General features: G+C 45.1%; 3 protein-coding genes across 8 annotated transcripts; 2 read left to right on the top strand and 1 right to left on the bottom strand.

Moving 5' to 3' along the window:
- Positions 1–507: 507 nt before the first annotated feature.
- Positions 508–7744, bottom strand: mfsd11 (major facilitator superfamily domain containing 11). 2 transcript variants are annotated; one of them, XM_086290249.1, is made up of 15 exons: positions 7603–7744; positions 7311–7503; positions 6675–6856; positions 6538–6593; positions 5720–5827; positions 5560–5639; positions 5375–5471; positions 4805–4863; positions 4537–4696; positions 2983–3026; positions 2831–2896; positions 2540–2665; positions 2282–2456; positions 1807–1942; positions 508–1722 (listed from the first exon to the last, which is right to left on the bottom strand). In XM_086290249.1, exons 3-15 carry the CDS (start codon positions 6768–6770, stop codon positions 1561–1563), a joined length of 1365 nt encoding a protein of 454 aa, XP_086146375.1. In that variant the 5' UTR covers positions 6771–6856; positions 7311–7503; positions 7603–7744; the 3' UTR covers positions 508–1560. The 2 variants fall into 2 exon arrangements, with proteins under 2 accessions (XP_086146375.1, XP_086146376.1); XM_086290250.1 differs by lacking the exon at positions 7603–7744 and having other exon boundaries at positions 7271–7592.
- A 1528-nt stretch (positions 7745–9272) lies between these two features.
- srsf2b (serine and arginine rich splicing factor 2b) lies at positions 9273–13670 on the top strand. 5 transcript variants are annotated; one of them, XR_015128887.1, is made up of 5 exons: positions 9273–9891; positions 10220–10513; positions 10677–10740; positions 11856–11922; positions 13474–13670. XR_015128887.1 is itself a non-coding variant. In XM_086290253.1 (3 exons), the coding sequence occupies exons 1-2, from the start codon at positions 9533–9535 to the stop codon at positions 10509–10511; spliced, it is 639 nt and encodes a 212-aa protein (XP_086146379.1). In that variant the 5' UTR covers positions 9280–9532; the 3' UTR covers positions 10512–10513; positions 11856–13670. The 5 variants fall into 5 exon arrangements, 2 of the variants coding, with proteins under 2 accessions (XP_086146379.1, XP_086146378.1); XR_015128885.1 differs by having other exon boundaries at positions 11856–13670; XR_015128886.1 differs by lacking the exon at positions 10677–10740 and having other exon boundaries at positions 9278–9891.
- Positions 13671–15391: 1721 nt separating this feature from the next.
- Positions 15392–17118, top strand: eif1 (eukaryotic translation initiation factor 1). The gene is made up of 4 exons (XM_086290248.1): positions 15392–15579; positions 16204–16367; positions 16464–16565; positions 16646–17118. The coding sequence occupies exons 1-4, from the start codon at positions 15549–15551 to the stop codon at positions 16688–16690; spliced, it is 342 nt and encodes a 113-aa protein (XP_086146374.1). The 5' UTR covers positions 15392–15548; the 3' UTR covers positions 16691–17118.
- The last annotated feature ends 236 nt before the right edge of the window (positions 17119–17354 follow it).

The following is a 17354-nucleotide window of genomic DNA, read 5'->3' as shown; positions in this document are numbered from 1 at the left end:
TACAGTCAGTGTAAAAAGTCTGCATTTCCTTAGACCACATTAATAAGTGCATGTCCTCTTATTATTGGCCATTTCATTTTTTTTTTATTTCTAGAGTAAAAGCTGTTAAAAACAATCAGTTTTGGTGATTTTCTTTTAGTGGAAGGACAGATTTTTCACCCCTATATGCAGGAAAACCCTGGATATCTCCCCATGATTGTTTCTCATGTTTTTGGTGGCACCTCCATCGTCACGTTTACCAAAAGTTATTCAAACTAAGTCAAATAGCACCCCCTAGTGGGCAAAAACTGCACAGGGTGCCTTTACGAGGAAGGGAAAAACAGTTCAGTGGATGTTGCATTATGGGATTTGTAGGAACAAGCATTTTTCCCTCTCTTTTTACTGTAGACACCTACCCGTGTGAGCCACCAAATGTTAGAGATACCAAATCACTGAGACGCCCCTTCAGGTCAAAGTCTGTGTAGCTTCAACTCTGTCCGCCACTATCAGCGAAGAAAAAAAACAAAAAACCCCAAAAACCCTGACTTTATTTTCTTTTTGTTAAACACGAAGAGGTGAGAAAAGCAGCAAAGATGAGGAAGAAAAAAAACAAAAACTTTTTCCTGTCCTTAGAGGCACGAACAGAACATCGTCTGCTCTGCAGTCTGAGCCGAGCGCCGTCAGCCACGCCTGATTCAGAGTTGCTTCCTGGACCGCAGAGATGCACTTTGACGACACGGATCTCATTACAGCGAAACCAGTCGTGTAAAAGAACAGAAGACGAGGGGTGAACGTGGATCTGACACCAGAAGAAGTGACTTCTTTTTGTTTCTCTTTAAATAAAAACGGCTTAATTTTAAAGCCGAACAGCCGAGAACAGTAAAACTGCCTCATGTGGCGTGAATCGCAGTCTGTGACCGCTTCACTCCAACATTAGAAGGAAGAAAATATTTATGAGACACCCATGAGTGACAACCCTTCAGTATTTGGCTGTAACCAGAGCTGGATTTGTGCAGATAGAGTATAGAAGTTTAACTTAAACCTTTTTCTTCTTGTCAACAAATCCAGAAAAAACCCTACAAATATGTTTAACCTTTTAAAACTGCTCAGTGATTGGCTCAGTGATCTGGACGCCATTTTCCCCCTCAGGTGGGTGTGGTTTCCGTGGAGCTCTCCTGTATGTTTCTAACAGATGACCGAGGGCTTTTCACAGAATTTGTTGTCAAGATGGAAGTTGGTCCACTGAAGGAGGACTAACAGCGTGACGCCAACACGAGCAGTGGGATTATTACTCTCTTTGCCTTGAATAGAGTTTATTTACAGACCGAGTGCACAAGAAGGAGGAGTCTGGTTATGAAACTAAACGAGGTATATGAGGCGTGCACACCACCGTCACACATGCCGTTTGATTTAATTGGGTAAATGCTGAGATCAGGAGGAGCGTTTGGTCCCGGGTTCAGAATCTAAATGTACCACAGCTAGCATCAGTCTGTGGGCCGGTCGTCCCTGGGCGAGGTTTTTTTCCTTTCCAGCAGTGGAGAGTGAAAAAACTCCAGCTGTGCCCTCGTCATCCGGCCCGGCTCAGATACTGTCGTAGTCCGACTGCCGCCTGCTGGAGCTGGCCATGTGCTCCACCTTAAAGAAGGTTATCGTGCCCAGAAACCCCACCACGACCAGGATGAGCAGCTGCCAGTGCAACAGCAGGTAGTTACTGTAGTAGAAGGCCAGAGCGGCCATGATGGACTGCACAGGAAATGACAAACAGGTTAATTCAAAATAAAACTCAGCTGTAAAACAATACACTCTCCTGTTCAGCGTTTGTGTCACCTGGATGAACTTGAAGACGGCAAAGGCGGGGGCGCTGTTGTCGTGGAACATGAAGCCGATGATGCTGAGGAGCTGCGTGTTGAAGCAGCTGTCACCCAGACCGAGCAGGAAGCTGCAGAACAAGGCCACGCCCACGCTGAGGCACACAAATGGTAATGTTAACCCGACAGCATCGTTTAAATAAGTTTAGAAAACCAAAGTCTGAACACAGTCAGAGGGCTCGTAACGGAGGCTCCGGGGAAAGAGAACAAGGCTTTTATTGTGAAAAGGTAACAACCATTCATTTGCATTATTTCAGTCATTTCGATTTTATTTTAAATGCACACACATTTATCAATAATCATATATTAAAACCTTTTTATATTTTTTCATCAACATCTCTCCTTTTTTATTAGTTTGATAACAAATTATTTTTTTAAAAGTCAATTTTGTCGTTATGACTCACACCTCAGCGCCTCACGTGATTTTTCTTTACCTGGGGGTGATGAAGGCCTCCAGATCTGTTCCTTCTTCCGGGGCCAGCGGAGCGTCGCTGGCGATGTTGAGGAAAATCAGGTAGAAGGCGATGATGTGGGTGACGAACCCGAGCAGAACGATGGGGTTCCTCCCAAAGCCGATGCGTTTGTTCAGTATCCCGAACACGCTACCACCTGACGGAGAGACCCGACACTCAGCTCGTCTCCTTGTTCTCGCCCTGCGGCGTTTTCCCTTCAGACGAATGAAGATGACTCACCTAATATCTCGCCCACGCCGATGCAGATCCCAGAGATCCCGATCAAACTCTTCGCATCCTGGCCGAACCTCATCATGGCGCCAATGCACGTGCCGTACACGCCGCTGTAGAAGGTCAGCTCCAAACCTGACGGAGCCGCAGGCATCGGGTCAGTTCGAGGGGCTTCAGTATCAGTCGTGTTTAAATGTGCACTGAGCAGCTTTTTTGCATTCAGTTATTTTCATAACACATATCTGATTGTGACTTAAAGGAGGAGACCGTCCTCTCCTCGCCCAGCTCGTCTCCACCCACCTGTGTATCCGATGGAGACGCCCAGCAGCAGCATTTCTCTGGTGATGAACAGCTTACACGATTTGACTGCAGACAGGACGGCAGAGGTTAACACGCCGCTCGGGACGTTTCAGCTACAGCGAGAAAGCGAGGGTATTTTTTCAGAAACTCACCAAACGCGTCGAGCGCCTGAGAGCAGAGGTGAGAGCATCCCGAGCTGCAGAGAGGAGAGAGAGGGGGAGGTCCATCATGCTCATTTAAACAGTCACCGTGAAAGTTTCGGCCCCTCGACCTTCTAAGGTTCATATTTATATTTGGGCCCTCCTTTCCTGAACATTAACAATCTACTTCCCATAATACACGGAGCTCTTATTTAAAACGCATCTCAATTTTAATTTTGAATGTACTTGTAACTCACGCAGCACACTGATCACCTGAATTATTAATGACTGAGAAAAAGTTTCCATACCCTCATTTTTCTCATTTTCTTTAAATTACGAATCATTTCACTGTTTGAGATCAGAGCTTCGTGTCTAAGTGAAGTGAAGCCATCCCAGGCCGTGTTTGAACGTGCAGCCAATCTGTGTGATTGGACAGTGATGAGCCAATGAGCTTGCAGTTTCACAGTCGGACCCGCCCACTCCACATCACAGCCTGTTTGTGTTTTAAACCACAACGACAGCAGTGAAAACGCTCAAAGCTTCCATATATTTGTCAGTGAGTGTAACATCGGGAGATGTGTTTCTGTAGCAGCCGTAAACACGTGAACGCTCGCCGGGTGGAGCAGGTGAGGCTGATGCAGAGGTGGGGTCTGAATCCACACCGGGGTCATTTCCCGCTAGCATCTACTCGACTCAGCTCTATTGCATTTCACTCATTTTCCATTCCAACTGGGTCATTAAGGCAAAGCGGGCAGAAAGTCCTGTGCCCTCATTTCAATGAGACACGAGCAACAATGGAGGACATCGAGCTAAGGGTCCACCTGCTGCTCGCTCTGCAGCTTTTTCCCAGGATGAAACACGAGAGCCCACGAAGGCGGCGGGCAGCGCGTGCACACACTTCCTTCACTGCTGGATTTTTTTTTCTTTTTTAAAAATGGAGCTTTGATGGCCCCACTGATGACTCCTCTAGTCACGTCCCTCCCTGACCAATCAGTGGCTGAGCAGGCATTATAAAAAAAAAAAATCCTGGTACCAGGAAGTCGAAGTAGGTCATAGTGAAAAAGAAAAAAAAGAAACGAAAAAGAAACGGTGTTACTGCGCGTCTTTCCCTGCCGCCTGTCCACCGTTCTGTCACAATAAAGTCTTAAAAAGCAGAATTATTTAAAATAAAACTGAATTTTGTTGAAATGCATCATTTCCAGGTCTTTAATAACAAAAAGCAACACGCAGAGACATCTCCATCTTTTCCTGAACTCAGTCACCCAAATGACATCCGTTCCATTCTTGAGCGATGGCCCTACGCCTGCAGACCACAGTCTGCATGTTGTAGCTGTTTTCTGTCAGCAGGGGGCAGTGAAGAGGCGCTCTAACAGAGCTGAAGGTTGAAACAACGAGAGTCCCGCTGCAGCGGCGTGTGCAGTCTCTCGTGATCTTTGAGCGTTTTTGGGGTTTTTTTTGCTCTGTTGTTGCTCCTCGTCCTGTTCCATCCAATCAGCGCCTGACCCACGAGGCTGCACACGCCTCTGCGTACACAGACACAAACCATAATGTCACCTGAGTGCTCACCTGGTTGCGGTGTTGTCGCAGGGTTCCTCCTGCAGCAGCGGCTCAGTCGCCTCAGCAGAGGAAGAGCATTCAGAATCAGGCTTCCTGAGGAGGAAGAAGAGGAAGCAGCCGACCAGGCTTATCACCGTCAGAGAGATGAACACCGTCTGCCGGTCCTTGTCTGAGAGGAACAGCATGAGTCAGACGCTTTTCATGAGACGACCACACAGGAAGTTAATGCTATAAAAGTGTGAGGCAGAGAGCTCAAAGAAAACGGCTGGATTCAGACCTGTGATGTGGACGTGTCCGTGCCAGGCGCAGTAGATGTAGAGGTTTCCAAAGAACAAGCTGCAGAGAGAGGGAGGGAGGATGTTTAAAAAGGCGTGCACAGAAATCATCATGTGACTGAACTTCCCACAGAGCGTCATGAGTTTCAGAATCCACCGTTCCTGTTCACGTGAGCCACTCACGGTGAGAGCTGTTCACGAGCACCACAGTATCATATTTACCAGCATGCTGCACTGAACATGCTCTGCCATAAAGCTCGCCATCGTTACCGTGGTTCCCGTACAGCTGGGTGACCTCTGACCTGTTCATAGTGACAGTAAGGCTTATATCCAATCAGATTTCTTATTACAGGCACAACAGTCGCCCCCGGCTGGACATCAGGCAGACCCCAAACCTACATCCATCTTTTATATACAGTCTATGGTCTGCCTGCTGACGTGGTAATTAGCAGAATCTGAAACGTTCTGAGGTTTATGGGAAAGTACGGCAGTGGTTTGGCTGTTAGACCGAACTGGGGACAACATGGAGTCATCGACGCTTATATCCTGACTATGTACTCCTGAAGGTTTACCTGAACTGCAGCAGCGCCCAGAATATACCACTGTTTCTTCCAATGGTGCTGTCCGTGGAGTTGATGGTGAGGACGTTCCCCTGAGCTGTCCACAGCACTAGAGTGCAGAAATCAAAATGTCAGATATGTGCACAGACCAAGCTTCTTTTCCAAATATCAGGGCTAGAGGGATGCTGCTGCTTTACCTGCTGCTGCTATTCCAACCAGCACGGACGCCGTGTAGAAGCTCCAGGTGTACGGGTAGATGAACATGGCGATGTACAGGCTGTGGAAGACAGTGCATGAATTAGGAGGTTTGCTTTCTATTGAAGGGGTGGAAAAGAGTGGATGCGAGTGTGCAGGTACCTGTACAAAAGCCCGCTGAAGAACATGGAGAGCTGGGGCCCGATGACCGCCACCACCGACGGGGCGATGAGGTTGGATGCAGAGAAAACGCCATAGATGATGGCCATGCTGCGAGAGGTAGAGCACAGTCAGGCACCTCGCTTTAATTGATGGATTTTTAAAATTTGAAGCCACGCGAAGTGCACAAAACCAAACTTTAAACCACCAGCACAGAAGAAAAACGAGCGGTTTAGGTTCCTGCTGACGGCCTTGCAGTGCTTTCCACCAATCAGCTGTTTTCAAGGCTGTGCCTCTGTTAACGTTACGTACTAACGAAGCCCTCTACTTCATCTAAATGCTCTTGAACTCTTTGGTCACAGAACACTGACAAACTCCGGATGATCTGCTTGATCCACTCATACGGCATCATGGGAAATGTGGTTGTAATCACATGGTTGGTAGTTAACAACTTCCTTCATTAGCTTGTTTTTTTTGGTGAAAGTTGTTTTTTGAGCCTTCTGCAGACATCTGAACGCTTTTCTGTTTTTTTCTGCTGCTGGCACCGAATTGAAATGAGTATAGATTTAAAACAACAACAACAAAAACAGTGAAACGTCTCCGTTTTAAACTTTAATGTGACGTCTTTTCACTGTTTAAAATCAGCTGGAAGCTTTAAATAATTGACGGTGATTATGGTCTCCTCACTTCTTGGTTTCTGGAAGGTTCCTGAAAACTCTGACGGTTCAATAAGATTAACCTTAGATTGAATTAACCCCTCAGCGCTTTCTGGCCGCGACTGATTCGATTTGAGAAAGTGCCACCAGCCGACACTTGTTTACCTCGTGTATCCGCTCCCGTGGAACTCGGTGCTGTTGAAGCTCTTGATCACTGTTTGCTGTTAAGATAAAGAAAAAATGACTTATAATATGTAAAGTTTACTTAATTTTGACAGAAGTGCGGTCAGTGACAAACTTACCTCTATATTGCCACATGTCTGAAAGGCTGTGAACATGAACATAAAGCCGAAACCGAGGATGATGATGTTTAAAAGCTTCTTCCCTTCTGGACTCATTCTGGAGGTTATCTGAACTCCCAGAGGAAGTAAAAACCAAAAATAATAATAATAATAATAATCTACTGTTGGTGTGAAGAGCTCATCTGAGAATAGAAACAAAAGAAGTACATGTCAGAATATGTCTCTATGAAGCTTTAATCAGTCAACAGCAATAAAACTAAGCGACATTTAAATCCCGCCTGTTTTACCGCAAACACCCATTTTCTGCGTTTGTTTGATAAAGAATTAAGATAAAAAGCAACACTGCCTTCAAAGCAGTGTAGTGTGACTGATGTGATGTACGCCGAATTATAAAGAAGACCGTCTGGGGTGAATGAACACAGCTGTGTGCTCTCACTTGTGTGCTATCTTATTTTTATAGGAAAGAGCGTTTAATTTAGACATTTCTAAACGAGATTCGGTCTGCTGCTCGTTGCTAGAAATGCATAATGCGGAAATGCTCCAGACTATTTCCAATGACAAGAGACTATTTTTAGTTTTTTAAGTGTCACGCTTACAGAGCAGTTGTGCCCGGAAAATTAGCCGTGATCAGCTCACCAAATCTGCCGACGCTGCTGAGCTAACCTGCCCGCTTTTCTCCTCACTCAGTCGGTCAGCTCTTCGTGGGAACCCCCGCAGCCATTTATTATCACCGTTCGGATCCTAAACCAACTTTAACACCATGTTTCCGCCGTGGAAAGCTGGTTCCCGGAGCCCTTTCACAGCACCGATAAACAGGACTGACCTGAAACTAAAACGAGAGTCATGTGAGTGAAATCAGCTGACAGGCTAACAGGCGCTGCTACAAGGAAACGGCTAAAAACTTGCACATGCGCAGAAAGAAACTCACGCAACCCGCTCTTGTGGAACCCGCGAGCTAGGCGTTTCTCTTGGTTTCCGTTTCCGTTTTATTTCTTTTTAATATTACATCTATTATATTTAAACCGTCTGGGTTTCCTGTTCTGTAGGGGAGCTCTCGAGTTCGTCCAGAAGAATGATTAGGCGTCTGAGGAGCTGTAGAATAAAATGTTCGTAAAATACTTATATTTATACTTATATTATTTTTCTCACACACACACACACACACACGCACGCACACGCACGCACGCACACACGCACGAAAAAACTGTATGTTTGCAACGTGGACATCACATTGTCCAGTTTACGACATCCGCCATCTTGATTTGGGGCATGAAGCCAGCAGTAGGTTGTGGCGGTTGAAGGTGTGGCATCATCAGCACCTACTGCTTTTTCTACACACAGGTAAGCTTCTGCTGTGGGATAACCGCGCTTCTGAGTTTTTGTTGTTGTTGTTTTAATTTTTTAATATAGATCTTTATTCGAAGAAAGAACAAAGTGCAAACTCATTAACTTAAAATAAATACAATACAGTCATACTTATCAGAGCTTAAACACAAAAGAGACAAGTGCGTGAGTGGGAGCAGAAAACAAGAGGAAAATAGCAAAAACTGAAGAAGCTTTTGTATCAAGCATGAATGAATGAACTAATGTTTAGTTTAGTGAAGTTCTAACTGTGTCTTTAATTAGAAGTCTGATAGTGTTAAAACATAATTTCATTAGGGCTTATTAAATTAAAGTTGTGGACGTCCATCATAAAGGTGAGGAAATAAGGAAATAAGGTTTTCTGTTTAGAAATTTACATTTATGAATGTGAAAATAAAAAAAAGTTATATCCATCAAAGCTAAGCTTTTTTTTTTTTTTTTTTTTTAATGAAACAGTTTTAATGACATTGTTATCAGAGTCAGACACTTTCAAAATGCACCTAGCCCAACTTCTCAATAGTTACACTGGCTTTTGTATTTATTAATTTCAGGGTTGTTGATTTTTTAAATTTTTACTCAAATACACAATTTATTATATTAGCTCAAACTATTACAAAAGTAATAAATATACATATAAATGTTGTAACTAATATATATCAAAGAGGACTGTCTCTGGGTTACGTCTGGTGTCAGCGCAGGACTTTGTAGTCTCACTGTTTTGTTTCTTCTTTACAGGCTTCAGTAACAGGGCTGCATGTATGTTGTGGGATACTTACAGCCTGTGATTACTGTTATATAAAAGATGTTGATAAACAGTTATAAGAGAGATATCAACACAATTAAAGGTGAACTTTAACTTATTTTGTTATTTTTTTATGCACTTTGCTTTTCTGGAAGTTGGGATAAGAGAGATAAGAGAAAATGCCATTCTGGAAGTTCTCAGGAATTATTTTGTGTTTTAGACAACAGTTTGAAATCAAATTTTCAACAACATAATTCACTACATAAATAATAATGGATTGGATTTATATAGCGCTTTTCAAGGCACCCAAAGCGCTTTATAATAACACTATTCATTCACTCTCGCATTCACACACTGGTGGGGGCAGCTACAGTTGTAGCTTTCCACTAAAAGGGTTGTTAAGTTATCAGAGAGAACATAACATCGTAGAATGACCCAATAAAAACATCTTGTTTTGTTTCCTCGTGTTTAGTGTAAAGACTGCAATCACCGCACCGTGGCGCTCGGGAGCGGATTACACTCCGTTTGTTTTCCGCGTGGAAGAAGAAGCTCTAGTCGCTGCTGGCTCGGCGCGGTTCGGAGAAATTTGTGGCGTGCTCTGTGTTTTTGGCGGCAGTAAACTGAGCCAGATCCGCGAGATTCTGCTTAAATCGCTCCGTTCTGTCTCTGCGTAGCGTTTTGAGCCGCGCAGGCGCAATCTGTGTTACTTTCCGGACTGTTCTGGGAGCTTCCCGGGCCTCTCGCGCCAGGCAGCATGAGTTACGGCAGGCCTCCGCCGGACGTCGACGGCATGACTTCCCTCAAAGTGGACAATCTAACGTACCGGACCTCTCCCGAAGCCCTCCGCCGGGTGTTTGAGAAGTACGGCCGGGTAGGGGACGTCTACATCCCGCGAGACCGCTACACCAAGGAAAGCCGGGGCTTCGCGTTTGTTCGGTTCCACGACAAACGGGACGCCGAAGACGCGATGGACGCCATGGACGGCGCGCTGCTGGACGGGCGGGAGCTGCGGGTCCAGATGGCCCGGTACGGCAGACCCCCCGACTCCCATTACGGCGGAGGACGGCGAGGAGGAGGACCGAGCCGGAGGTACAGCGGACGGCGGAGCAGAAGGTAAGGAGAGGCCGGATCTCTGGTGTGCAGAGCGAGCGTGACTGAATGTGGATCATTTACTTTCCCCACAACACTGTAATTAAGACTCCCACCATTTATCAATGATTGCATTTAATTATCCAGAAATTTGAGTTATTTGATTAAAATAAAGACCGGAAGTTTTCTTCAGACCAGCTGATTGGAGGCTCAGAGCTAACCAGGAGAACCAGATGGCTCCTGACTGCCAGCTCTGCTCACTGTAGCTCCAGCCCTGCAGCTCATGTTCTCCTCAGTTCAGATCCAGCTGTTTTTTTCTTTGACTGTAACTCAACCCACTGAATGTATCCAGCTGTTCCCCCAGCCCGAGACGCAGGAGACGGAGCAGATCCCGCAGCAGGAGCCGCACGCCTTCTCGAAGCCGGTCCCGCTACAGCAGATCCAGGTCCCGGTCCTACTCCAGGTCCAAGTCCCGCTCTCCCAGGACCAAGAAGACCAAGGCGCGCTCTCCTTCCAGGTCTAGGTCCCGGTCCAGATCCAGGTCCAGGTCCAGAAGCCGCACCCCTTCCTCCAAGAGAGGGTCCAGGTCGAGATCTAAAAGCCAGCCAAAGTCAGCAGCAGAAAATGGAAATGAAACCTCGTAGAGGTGAGTTTAAACGTTAGCGGCCATTTTATTAGATACACACATTTTTCCCTCAGATGATCAGCAGGGGATTTTTTTTTCCCAGTCTAACAAAAGTTTCTAAACTTTTCAGTAATAGAAGTTGTGTATTTAAAAAAACAAAATGTGGAATTCTCTCCTCCCCAAGCTGCGGTATCCTGTTTGCTAAGGTGGTGTTTGAGCTGAGCTGAGGCAGATTGAGCAGGTACAAGGTGTGTGGCGAGCTGCAGCAACAGGGTGGAGGCAGTCAGTGTTGGTTTGGTGGTGTTGAGGTATGTGTGTCTGCTGTTCTGACTGCGCACAAAGGAGCAGCGGTTTGTGGTGCTCGAAGGGTTGCATCACTTCCTCTTAGCTCCACCTCATTTGAATTTGTGCACATTAGATAGAGAAGGGTGACTTTACATGAGCTGGCCTCTCCAGGTGTATCTGGTGACTCTTGCTCTTATTTTGAAAGTTCGTGTGCTCATCCACACAGTCAGGGGCTCGCTGGAGAGTCAGATGTTTGTACTTGACGGTGCGCACGCCCACGCCTTCTGCAGTAGTATTCATGTTTTACTCCTGCGCAGATACTTCAAACACTTAGCTGTGCAGGCGACGCATGCTTGTGCTTGCAAAAGGAACTGCGCCACACTTGTGACCTGAACTTCATGCCATGCATATTAAAGCAATAATCGGCTCCCGTGGACGCTCGTTAACCGGTCCATCCTCTCCTGTTGCTGGCAGTCCTCATCATCCTCTGCAGACTCAGAGAACTCGATGATTTTCCAGCTGCTGCAGGTTTTGTTTGAGCAGAAGAAGAATTAGGTAACAGCAGCTGTGGTCTGAAGCGGTGCCATTGAAGTTTGCAGAGCTCGAGATAGCGGCCTGAGCAGGACGTCCTGCAGGGAAGTAAAATGAGATGTGAAGCACCAGAGCCAGCTGGTTCCAGCTGCCTGCAAGAAGGAGTAAAACCAGCTGCTGTGGTCCAAAGCAGTCCAGAATATTCAGAGCTCATGCAGCTGAGCAACAACGACCGCGAGCTGGTCCACAAGCAGGTGCCGAACTTTCAAAATAAGAGCAAGGGCTTCCTCCACATGTGTGCTGTGTTTTTCTCAGATGGGCATAAAGTAGCTAACCCTAAAATAAGTCGCCAAATATTTCTGCGTGATCACAGCCAGAGAGTAAAATGAGAGTTCGATGAACAGAAGGCGATCACGATCTCTGCTCCAGTGATCTGGATTTTACGTGTAAATTTGCACGTTTCTGATCAGCCTCGTATAAAATGCTTCTTTCTGTGTCAGCTGGTACTTTCTTTAACTTTTATTCCTGACGTTTCTTTGATTCACAGTTTCGGTTAAAGACGTGTGACCTCCCGGACCGGCTCCCACGCAAGCACCAGAGTCCAGCTGTGAAAGGTTATTTTGTCTTCTGTGCTTTGGTTCATTTCCTTTTTTTCGCTGATTTATTGTGATTTTGTTTCCTTTTCATGTCCCGATTACGGTTTAAATGGTGTGTTCAGACCTGGATTTAAAAATGAAAGCTCATAAGATAGAATGTTCCACTCCTCTCATATTATCATCTCCTCTCTGGCCTGTATCACAAAGGTGTCATAACTGCAACACAGTCACATGTGTGAACTGATGAATTGTGTACTATTATTGCTGACAAAACTCAGGCCTGATGGGTGAATCGCCTCAGTTTCTAATATTAATAAACCTTCTATAATAATACATCTGATGTTTTTCGTTGAGTTTGGACACAAAGGTCTGTCCTTTGTGTCCAAACTGTCCTTTATGATAACAGAAAACCTAATTTAAGCTTGAAATTAGCTGTAATCTCCCTTTGTGATACAGGCCCACAAAATAATGCTTAAAGGATAATTTATGTGTAGATCTTCTTGGGGGTGGGGCTACGGGAAAGCGTTTATACCTGAGCAAACACTGAGCTCCCTGCAGGTCCAGATTCAAACCCAGAGCTGCAGTCAGAACCACCACAGTCCAGTGATCGCTCTTTAAATCAGCATCTGAATTCACTGTTAAAACACCAAAGACTCACAAAGCAGGTTAAAGTGTCTGTGAGTTAAAATTCCAGTTTTTGTGAACGGAGCCTGGTGTAGTGTGGAAAGACGGCGCCCATTTCCACGACGAGCGCAGCGTGTTTGGTTCGGCAGTTTCACTTCCTGATGCAATTCCAGAGATGGCTGTGTTCACAGCTGTATGTGGACTTAGTCTGCGTGGGGGTGTGGCCTGCTGTTACACGCAGCAGGTGACACCTCAGATGAGCTCACCTTAAAGAAATACAGTGATTTAAATCAGCAGAAGGAAAACGGTGAAGTCCTTTACTGCGTTTCCTGGAAGCTGCAGCAGCTCCTGAGCGACACACAAACTACTTTTTTTTTAAATTACTTAATGTTTTCTTTATTTTAACCTTCGTGTACATCGCTTTGTGACTGCCTGTCTGCGAAAAGCGCTTAATAGATAAACTTTACCTACTTATCAACAAAATCAACATTTATATTGATGAGACGGCTTTAATGAAAATACGAGTCACACACAAGTCATTTTAAGTGTTCCAAAGGAAAGAACGGATCGGGAGCTGCAGGGAAGCTCAGGCCGTCCAGCGCTGCTCCTTAAATCCCCAAATCTCTGAAAAAGTGACGGAAATCCGCCCGAACCAAGCCAGAATTATACTTTAAGCATCCATTTGTTTTCTGTCGCACCTCCATCTGCTTTTCTTGTCTGATAAAGTGACATGAAACACTTTTACCCTGTAGAACTGTAGCTTCTTATTTTCAGTGTGTTTATTTAGCTTTTTCATTGAATTTCCGCATTTAAAAAAACACAAACTAGACATTTGTGCAGCTCAGTGTTTGTCAGGTTATTCCAACCTTTTCAGGACAGACACACACTGACTCCTTTGTTCTTTTTTTAATGCTAACCCTGCTCGTGTGTTTCTTTGTGCACTAGGCGCAGTTGTGTAGCAGTTGAGTTTTGCTGGTTAGCTGTTAAGGTGGCGTGTTGCGCCGACGTGTCCGTGTTCTCCTGATTGGTCCTGTGACCGCGGCGCTAACGACTGCTTCAGTCTCGGCTTCTGTACAAAGACACGGTTTTTCTCTTGTACACAAATGTGACTTTCAATAAAGATTTGATGTTTTGTGTATAAAGTTGTCCTCTCATCATTCGGCTGTACGTGTGGTGTGGAGATTTCACACAGGAGTCATCCTCACTGTCGTTTTAGTTTCCAAAGGAATCCAAACAAGTCAAAGTTATGGATGTGAATTTCTGCACAGCAAAGACGAAGACTTGGATAAAAACTGCAAGACATTTTAAGTAACTATTGTAAGTGTGGTATTTTGTCCCAGCATCATCCCAACAGTTGGGAAATTCCAGAGTTGTAGCAGCTGGAACATGAAATACGGCCTGTGACTAAATCTCTTAAATAGATGGGTTACTAATAAAGGAATAGGTATGTCTAAAATGTTTTTCTTTTCAACATGAACAATGCACTAACACGGCTCTATTGTTGATGGATTCATTTACATCATCGTAAATTGTTCAAATGGGATCAGTCCGGGCGGGTGAATGACCACCTCCGGTGCGATTGTTCAGCAGGATGCTGGTAGAAACTGTTGGCTGTAGGAGAATATGCAGAAGAGGAAAAATGAAGGAGGGGCACAGTAGGCCAATCCTCACCTCCTCCAGTCCACCTGTTCACAGGTGACTGAGCCACAGGTTGGCTCTGATGTGTCAGCTGAGTGAGTGTTAGATCAAAGAACTATAGGATACTATACTACTGACTTTTGGATATCTTCTCCTTTTTGGCTTTATAAAAAATAAAATTTGAATTTCAGTGCAGTTTAAGTAAAACGAGAGAAAGTATGGAAGGAGGGTCAAACTATTACATTCACAAACTTGAATACCTGAGAATCCATACTCTGAGGAGGGAGACACAGTAGTCTGATTTATCCAGTCATACAGAAAAAGACAACAATGGATGGAGTGAAAGAAACAACATATACGAATGTTACAACCAACCAAACGAGACCGAGCTGATGTAGGTTTTGTTTAAGTTCACTTCCCACCCCTGTGTCGAGTAGATTTCCCAGCTCTTAGATCAGTTAAGTGCACTTTATTAATGGATTGCATTTATATAGCGCTTTTCAAGGCACCCAAAGCGCTTTACAATGCCACTATTCATTCACTCTCACATTCACACACTGGTGGAGGCAGCTACGGTGTTATCCTTATGTTATCCTTTATTTATTTATTTTATTTTTAAATGAACAAATTATAATCAGAATTTTAATGAATGAATAATAAAGACACTACAACTTGAAATAATCTAAGAAATGTAATTCTATTTATTAACTATGACAATAAGATACAAAACAAAGGAAAAACATTTCTGATTAAATGAAATTGAAGTCACAACAAATATGAGAGAAATATTAAAGTTTTTAGAACTCAAAACCGTAAAAAATCATTTTATTTATTAAGCTAAACTGAAAAAAAGAGACTGGCCTCTCTTGGATTAATATAAGCACCTTGGGTGTATTCGACACAACTGCCTCATGTTTTAAAGTTAAGTGAGTTAATTTAACTCAATTGTTTAAGTTGCTGCCAAAACAAAACATCTGTGTACAACCAATGTCCACTTTCGAATTATATATTTGTGTGTGTGTGTGTATACGTTTTTAAATATAATTATATGTTTATTTGTAATTTTCCAGTTGCCAATTTGACTGAAATCTAACGACATGACGTCACCCTTCCGGTAAAGTTGAGAAAGAGTTCTGGGCGTGGCTGCCTGCGACGTGCCGTTCTTAGTCAAAGACGTGCTGACGCCAGTTTCGGGGCGGAGCTATAAAGGGTTGTTTTCCAGCACTGCCAACCTTACGCGATCTCCATTTTGTGAAAGCTGCCGAGGCCGAGCCGTGTGTCGTCCCCAAGAACCTCAGAAGACACGAACAAAAGAGTCTAAAGCAGCCGACGGACCGCTAGCTGACCAAGTTATTATCCGAAAGGAAAGCAAATCTTATCGTATGTCCGCTATCCAGAACCTCCAAACTTTTGGTGAGTGGTTTTTGATCGAAGAGAGCAGTCGCAGAGGGTGGGGGAAGGGCGAGAGCTCACGGTGCTAACGTCCAGCTTCAGCTTGGGGCCGAGGCTTATTTCCTGTGGCGTAGTTTCATTTACCTGCTTTTTACCTAACTAATTCGATCAAAATAAAGCGTGAAACTGGAGAAAATAAATGGGAAATGTCTGCCCGGATGTGTTAACTTTGTGGAAAAACGCTGTTTAGCGGCCTTGCTAACGTCAAAACGGCCGCCATTAGGCCCAAAAGCCGCTTCGAGCTACATATTTGTTTTCTTAGAAACCTTTGCCGCCTTTTTTTCTTCTTCTTTTGTTTATTTACTGGTGGCGTTAAAATATCGGATAAATGTCTCGGGTGTGATATACCGCGGGCTCGGTGGTGCCGCTGAAGTCACCCTGCCATGACTCTGCTGTTATTTGGCAATGGTTAAGAGCTTGCTAGCCCGACCTGCTGCATCTGTGCAGCTCTTCATTTGAAATATGAACCCCCAGTGGTAAACACGGGCAGGATTTGGCAGCAGGACAGCCAATCTGTATGTAAATCAGCCGGGTGAGCTGCCAGCCTTATGTGTTCATAATTCCATTGTGTTCTGCTCTTTCCAGACCCCTTTGCTGATGCAACTAAGGGTGATGACCGCCTCCCAGCCGGGACAGAGGACTACATCCACATAAGAATCCAACAGCGGAACGGGAGGAAGACCCTCACCACTGTCCAGGGCATCTCTGCCGACTATGACAAGAAGAAGCTAGTCAAGGCCTTCAAGAAGGTACAGCCACAGCGCTGCTTTGTTCTGAGTTTGGAGGTGGTTCTGGTTGTTGCTGCTGCAGCGTTTTTGCTGATTGACATGTTTTTGTCTCCACAGAAATTTGCCTGCAATGGGACAGTGATTGAGCACCCAGAGTATGGTGAAGTGATCCAGCTTCAGGGAGACCAGCGCAAGAATATCTGCCAGTTCCTCATTGAGGTAGGTCTTCGTCCAGATGTTGCCCCTGATGTTTGTTCTCAAAGTTGCTGAGTGTAATTGGATCCCTTTGTCTTCTGTAGATCGACTTGGCCAAGGAGGAGCAGCTCAAAGTCCACGGCTTCTAGGAGCTGCTCTCGACCCACCCCCCCTCTCCTCAAAGGCCATTAAACTCCCCACCCCCGCTACATCTCTACCCCCTCCTATGTGCTGCTGTTGCTCTTCCTCCCCCCTCCCCTCTTTGCAATCCCACCAGCTCCTGTTAGCTAACACGTGAATTACCTCTGAAACAAACATGGGACTCTGTAACACCACCGCCCCCCTACAACACCAGGGGGCAGGCTCACTCTCACAAAGACACACCACTGCAGCTCCACACAACATCAGGGATGAGTGGTGATGACCCTCCCACACACTTCCACCTCCTCGTCCCTTTTGTTTATTTCCTTTTAAATTTTTTCTTTTAGGTCTTGTGCCACAGTACGGCGGCACAGTCTCATGTAACGTTTTTGTTTTGTACTCTTAAGGTGTTTCAATAAAACGATGAGTCTCCATATTTTGGAGTCGAGTGGTGTCATGGGGAACGGGGTGGGGGCTGGGTGTGCAGGAGGGTCCCAGTGTTTGCAGGTCGGAGGAGGTGCTGAGGATGTCTGTTAAAAGCAGAAAGGGGTTTCTGTAGTTGGCCAGCTCCAGATCTTTACCTCCTCTCGTCCTGCCTCATAAGTTGCCATTGTTTACATCCATCTGAGTGGAGAGCATTTAAGTGACCATCTTCACCACCATCCAGCAGAT

The sequence above is a fragment of the Aulonocara sp. 'chitande type north' Nkhata Bay genome, linkage group LG4 (assembly GCF_057382095.1).
Source record: "Aulonocara sp. 'chitande type north' Nkhata Bay isolate Kocher_YH1m ecotype deep benthic linkage group LG4, A_spYH_male_GT1.1, whole genome shotgun sequence".
In the NCBI taxonomy this organism is placed as follows: Eukaryota; Metazoa; Chordata; class Actinopteri; order Cichliformes; family Cichlidae; genus Aulonocara; species Aulonocara sp. 'chitande type north' Nkhata Bay.
This window is presented reverse-complemented; position numbering and strand designations above follow the sequence as displayed.

Coding starts and splice junctions, on each gene's coding strand:
- mfsd11 (XM_086290249.1), bottom strand. CDS start 6,770: ATGAGTCCAGAAGGGAAGAAGCTTTTAAACATCATCATCCTCGGTTTC. Junction 3,027..4,536: donor TGCGACAACACCGCAACCAG/GTGAGCACTCAG, acceptor TCCTCTCTGCAG/CTCGGGATGCTCTCACCTCT. Junction 1,723..1,806: donor CCGTCTTCAAGTTCATCCAG/GTGACACAAACG, acceptor TTTCCTGTGCAG/TCCATCATGGCCGCTCTGGC.
- srsf2b (XM_086290252.1), top strand. CDS start 9,533: ATGAGTTACGGCAGGCCTCCGCCGGACGTCGACGGCATGACTTCCCTC. Junction 9,892..10,219: donor AGCGGACGGCGGAGCAGAAG/GTAAGGAGAGGC, acceptor GAATGTATCCAG/CTGTTCCCCCAGCCCGAGAC.
- eif1 (XM_086290248.1), top strand. CDS start 15,549: ATGTCCGCTATCCAGAACCTCCAAACTTTTG. Junction 16,368..16,463: donor TAGTCAAGGCCTTCAAGAAG/GTACAGCCACAG, acceptor TTGTCTCCACAG/AAATTTGCCTGCAATGGGAC. Junction 16,566..16,645: donor TCTGCCAGTTCCTCATTGAG/GTAGGTCTTCGT, acceptor TGTCTTCTGTAG/ATCGACTTGGCCAAGGAGGA.